At 42.3% G+C, this 5888-nt stretch overlaps 1 protein-coding gene across 4 annotated transcripts in view; it reads right to left on the reverse strand.

Annotated features, from left to right (window-relative positions):
- LOC109953103 (aryl hydrocarbon receptor nuclear translocator 2-like) overlaps positions 1-5888 on the reverse strand; it is a 67022-nt gene that overhangs the window by 35819 nt on the left and 25315 nt on the right. For all 4 annotated transcript variants that reach the window (XM_020588502.1, XM_020588500.1, XM_020588499.1 and 1 more), the window contains one exon: positions 5522-5735. In XM_020588502.1, coding sequence (XP_020444158.1) covers positions 5522-5735 — 214 coding nt within the window. The remainder of the gene's footprint in view (positions 1-5521; positions 5736-5888) is intronic.

Below are 5888 nucleotides of genomic sequence, written 5' to 3' on the forward strand. Positions count from 1 at the left end.
CACAAAAATAATAAAAATCAGGATATCACAGTATGGATGCTGAATCAGCATCCATACAATGAGACTGCCTACAGAGATGAAGACTGTCTGTCTGGTGTGCAGATAACAACCTGTCACATCAAAAAGACAAAGGAGCTCATTTTAGACTTCAGATGACACCAAGAAGGGCTCCTGCTGCTGAAAATAGGGGGAGAGGAGGGGGAGAAGGTGTCTAGCTTTAACTTCCTGGGCATCCACGTCAATGTTGACCTCAAGTGGGCTGTTAACACTGCTGCTCTGGTTAAAAGGCCTCAGAACCGTGAAGAAGGCCCACCTGTCTGCAGAACTGCTGAAGTCTTCTTACCACTGCTCAGTAGAAAGCATTGTAACATACTAGATTACAGCCTGGTGTGGGAACTGTTCAGTAGCCGACAGAGCAGCACGCCAGAGGGTCATGAAAACAGCACAAAAGATCAGTGGACTTTCATTGCCCCCAAGAACTCGAACAGATATATTTGTTGAAAAGCTGATAAAATGAACTGCTTACAGTGCCTTGCGAAAGTATTCGGCCCCCTTGAACTTTGCGACCTTTTGCCACATTTCAGGCTTCAAACATAAAGATATAAAACTGTAATTTTTTGTGAAGAATCAACAACAAGTGGGACACAATCATGAAGTGGAACGAAATTTATTGGATATTTCAAACTTTTTTAACAAATAAAAAACTGAAAAATTGGGCGTGCAAAATTATTCAGCCCCTTTACTTTCAGTGCAGCAAACTCTCTCCAGAAGTTCAGTGAGGATCTCTGAATGATCCAATGTTGACCTAAATGACTAATGATGATAAATAGAATCCACCTGTGTGTAATCAAGTCTCCGTATAAATGCACCTGCACTGTGATAGTCTCAGAGGTCTGTTTAAAGCGCAGAGAGCATCATGAAGAACAAGGAACACACCAGGCAGGTCCGAGATACTGTTGTGGAGAAGTTTAAAGCCGGATTTGGATACAAAAAGATTTCCCAAGCTTTAAACATCCCAAGGAGCACTGTGCAAGTGATAATATTGAAATGGAAGGAGTATCAGACCACTGCAAATCTACCAAGACCTGGCCGTCCCTCTAAACTTTCAGCTCATACAAGGAGAAGACTGATCAGAGATGCAGCCAAGAGGCCCATGATCACTCTGGATGAACTGCAGAGATCTACAGCTGAGGTGGGAGACTCTGTCCATAGGACAACAATCAGTCGTATACTGCACAAATCTGGCCTTTATGGAAGAGTGGCAAGAAGAAAGCCATTTCTTAAAGATATCCATAAAAAGTGTCGTTTAAAGTTTGCCACAAGCCACCTGGGAGACGCACCAAACATGTGGAAGAAGGTGCTCTGGTCAGATGAAACCAAAATCGAACTTTTTGGCAACAATGCAAAACGTTATGTTTGGCGTAAAAGCAACACAGCTCATCACCCTGAACACACCATCCCCATTGTCAAACATGGTGGTGGCAGCATCATGTTTTGGGCCTGCTTTTCTTCAGCAGGGACAGGGAAGATGGTTAAAATTGATGGGAAGATGGATGGAGCCAAATACAGGACCATTCTGGAAGGAAACCTGATGGAGTCTGCAAAAGACCTGAGACTGGGATGGAGATTTGTCTTCCAACAAGACAATGATCCAAAACATAAAGCAAAATCTACAATGGAATGGTTCACAAATAAACATATCCAGGTGTTAGAATGGCCAAGTCAAAGTCCAGACCTGAATCCAATCGAGAATCTGTGGAAAGAACTGACAACTGCTGTTCACAAACGCTCTCCATCCAACCTCACTGAGCTCGAGCTGTTTTGCAAGGAGGCATGGGCAAAAATTTCAGTCTCTCGATGTGCAAAACTGATAGAGACATACCCCAAGTGACTTACAGCTGTAATCGCAGCAAAAGGTGGCGCTACAACGTATTAACTTAAGGGGGTTGAATAATTTTGCACGCCCAATTTTTCAGTTTTTTTATTTGTTAAAAAAGTTTGAAATATCCAATAAATTTCGTTCCACTTCATGATTGTGTCCCACTTGTTGTTGATTCTTCACAAAAAATTACAGTTTTATATCTTTATGTTTGAAGCCTGAAATGTGGCAAAAGGTCGCAAAGTTCAAGGGGGCCGAATACTTTCGCAAGGCACTGTACATCTCTGCTATTTGACTGCACTTTATGTAAATACATTTTATGCATCAAAAACAGATTAAAATATAACCTTAGTTACATCTTTTTTTTTTTCTTATTCCCTGGAAGGGCCTCATGTTCACATTTTAAATTTACAGTATGCGCTGTGTGTTTTGTTTTTAATTCAATAAGGAGAGAACATCAAAACAAAAAAACAAGGGAAGGACAGATCTGTTAATTGAAACTGGTATCATAATGCTGGGGTCCACAATACTATCCCCACTTTAAAGTAAGTCAATACGATGATGACGGAGCCTCCAGTCTTACCTTATCTAATGAAAGTTGCCATTAATATTTAAAAAAACGATCAGTGTCCAACCAGAGAAATTCCATTCAACAGCACTAAAGAAACAGTTTGAATATTTTGAGAAACAGCCCTGCTTGCTTTCTGCTAGTGAATTAAGAGGACTGATATCAATCTCAGGGCTCAGACAGATGTGGAGTCATGATGTGGTCAGTCTAGCTTAGCAGGAAAAGTGGAAACAAAGGGAAATAGCTAACCTGGCTCTGTCAAAAGTTTAAAAATACACCATCCCCTCTAAGGCTCGCCAGATATCCTGCTGTATCTTGTTTAAGCTGTAGAAATGTGAACATGACTGTGTGGTTTTAAGGTGATTTATGTGCTGGAACCATTGCAACAGAAATGTGTAGAAAACACTGACCAAGAATACAGCAACAGCTGCTGTTGAATGGAATTTCTTCAGGGTGATTCACGTTTTTATGTTCTTCCAAGTCAGCAAGCTGCAAAAACATGCAGCCATGCAACAGGCACAAAACAAGTTCAAACAGTGAGCAGCAGAGGAGGAGAAAGAGTATCCCAAACATGCTGCTTTAGTTACACAGAATGAAACTTAACTCTGAAAATTGCTGGGACTTCAAAGGCTGTCTGGTGTTTGTACATGTGTGCAGGCCCATGTGTGTATTTTCATCTCTCATGGTTCTACATGCACATTACTGTGTTAAGTGGATTACTTGGCCCTGCTGATTACTAAGGTTCAGAGGGCCTCTGGGGCCAAATGAACAGACTGACAGACACACTGTGACACTGTGTACCATGAAGAAATTAACAAGGCACGGTTGCCCTCTAGTGAGTGCTCCAAGAATGGCTGACATTTTTACATTTTAAATCTCGCCGTCATCCTCAGTGCCTTATAACACAATACTACCCTTGCATACCAAGAATGATCATGTACCATGAAAGACACAAGGGGGCCCAGGAGGTAGAGCATGTCATCTCCTAACTGGAGGGTTGTTGGTTCAGTTCACAGTACAACATGAACCAAGTCAATATTAGCAGAACTGTGTAGCTGCTAGTAGTTTTATACCTCTCTTATAGGCCTAGGCTGCATCCCATGATACTCTCAGCTCCTCTCCTCCCCTCTACATATTATTTTTCTATGCCACCATTACATGTCACTAACTTTGTGTCTCCACTCTCCCATAGTGTGTCCTCTATCTCTCCCTGTACCTTTCTACAGGTAGCCATGGCCCTAGAGCTCTACGTTTCTGCTGAGCACTCACCGACCACATCAACCTGACCAGTGTTTGATTGTTTGTGTCTTGTTGCTTTTCTTTTCCTTTCTCTCTCCTCTATGCACTCACCCCAACCGGTCAAGGCAGATGGCTGCCCACCAAGAGCCGGGGTCTGTCGGAGGTTTCTTCCATTAAAAGGAGTTTTTCCTCCCTGCTGTTACCAAGTGCTGCTCAGGGGAGTTGTTGGGTTTTCCCTATAATACTGTGAGGTTTACTATGTAAAGTGCCCCAAGACGACTGCTGTGAATTAGCACTATACAAATAAAGTTGAACTGAACTGAACTGAATTTAGATTTGTCTGGTTTAAGAAGCTCCCTGTGGAAATTACTTCACTAAGCGCACTAGAGAGCAAAAACTTAGGCAGAAGGTTGCATCACAAGAGTATCTCTCTCAGACTCGTTGCGAATTTTACATTTTTTAAAATCTGAGTCAATACAAAAATCTCTGCCAAATGTCAAAAAGGCTTCAGGTATTCCACTAAACACAGAGACGTGCCACACAACTGACCCCCAGAATTCATAAACACGCATGAACGCAGCAACAACATCAGTGACTGGGGCAGGAATAATGTCACAACAACAACATACATTTGCAGCATAGTTAGAAAGTTAACTAACTTTCTGTGAAAAAGTAATTTAGCAAATCAGTGACACTGTATTCTCAGCAAATACTGTCCTGACTGCAAAGTGAAGACTTAGCTTGGACATCCAATGATGTCTGGCACAGGTTCAGTATCTGGACGTCTTTTGTGGACACAGACATATGTTTTGGATGTCTACTGACCTCCAGTGTAGGTGTCTACAATACATGCGGCTACAGAACCTATGCTAGACGATGGGGAATGTCCACATTATGTCTGGTTGAGACATGCAGACACTTAACTAACTTTGAACATCTGAAGACATCCAAAACAGGCCCATCTCAGGTCTTAGCATTCTGAGTCATTGTTGGATGTCTGATGACCTCCAAAATATGTCCTGAATAGACATCAAGGTATTTACCAGTCACGTCTTGTGTCTAGATGTACAGATACATAGTTTGGACGTCTTGTACAGACATCCAAATCTGTAATGCATGTTCACGGATGTCAAAAAAATGTCTCTATTTTTCTGTCCTCCTCGGTTACATACATGAGGGGGTCAGAATATTAGGAACACCTCTAAATATAACGTAGTCCAGTACACTGCCACCTTTAACTATGACCTCAATACTAAATAGATAATTGGCGGCTGTGGCTGAGGAGGTAGAGCAGGTTGTCTCCTAACCGGGAGATTAGCGGTTTGATTCCCGGCTTGTCCAGTCCACATGTCGAAGTATCCTTGAGCAAGACACTGAAACCCTAGCTGCTCCCGATGATGACACCGGTGTGTGAAGGTGTGAGTGCTTGGGAGTGTGAATGGCCAAATAGTGTGAAAGTGCTTTGACGGTGTTGCAACGCATAGAAAAGCGCTGTAAAAGTATAAGACCATTTAGACATTTATGACAATTTCACAAAAAAACAAACATTTTGAGCTTCATAAACAGATGTTAAGGTAGAAGTGTTGCGTTGCATTGCATACAATTGAACAGGTGTACCTAATAAAGTGGCTGGTGAGTGTGCGTTGTTTGTAAGCTATTAGCCACGTGCTTATCACTAATTTTTTGGGACTCTTGACTCTGAACAGAAATCAGTTTTGGACCTTTGAAGATTAAGCTTGAGAACCCCTGGCCTAATGTTCATGTAAGTCCTTTTGCAAAGCACTGATTAAAAAAAAGTAGAAAAAAAAATGTTGAGCACAAAGAAAATTCTCTACCTGTCATGGAGTTTTCTGAGGTGCTGAGCTGTTCTCTCAGCTTGTCCACATCGTCAGGGTGGACCTGTTCGTACAGAGTGCTGCCAAACCACTCTGACTGGGGGTGGTTCAGCACTGGCGTCACGGAGTCCGACACATAGATCACCCGGCCCGTCTCTGCAGCAACCACAAACAGGAAACCATCCGCTGCCTCCAGGATCAGGTGCTTCAGCTCCTACAGGGAGCAGTAAGGTACATGAGCACACACATACAGATAGGATCAAAGATAAAACATCATTATAGGTGAACATTTTTTGGCCTACCACAGACAGTCAAATACGTGGAGAAAGAGTATAACACATTTTGAAAAAACAAAGTAGCTGAAGAG

This window comes from Monopterus albus, unplaced genomic scaffold, assembly GCF_001952655.1.
Source record: "Monopterus albus unplaced genomic scaffold, M_albus_1.0 scaffold545.1, whole genome shotgun sequence".
Lineage (NCBI taxonomy): Eukaryota > Metazoa > Chordata > Actinopteri > Synbranchiformes > Synbranchidae > Monopterus > Monopterus albus.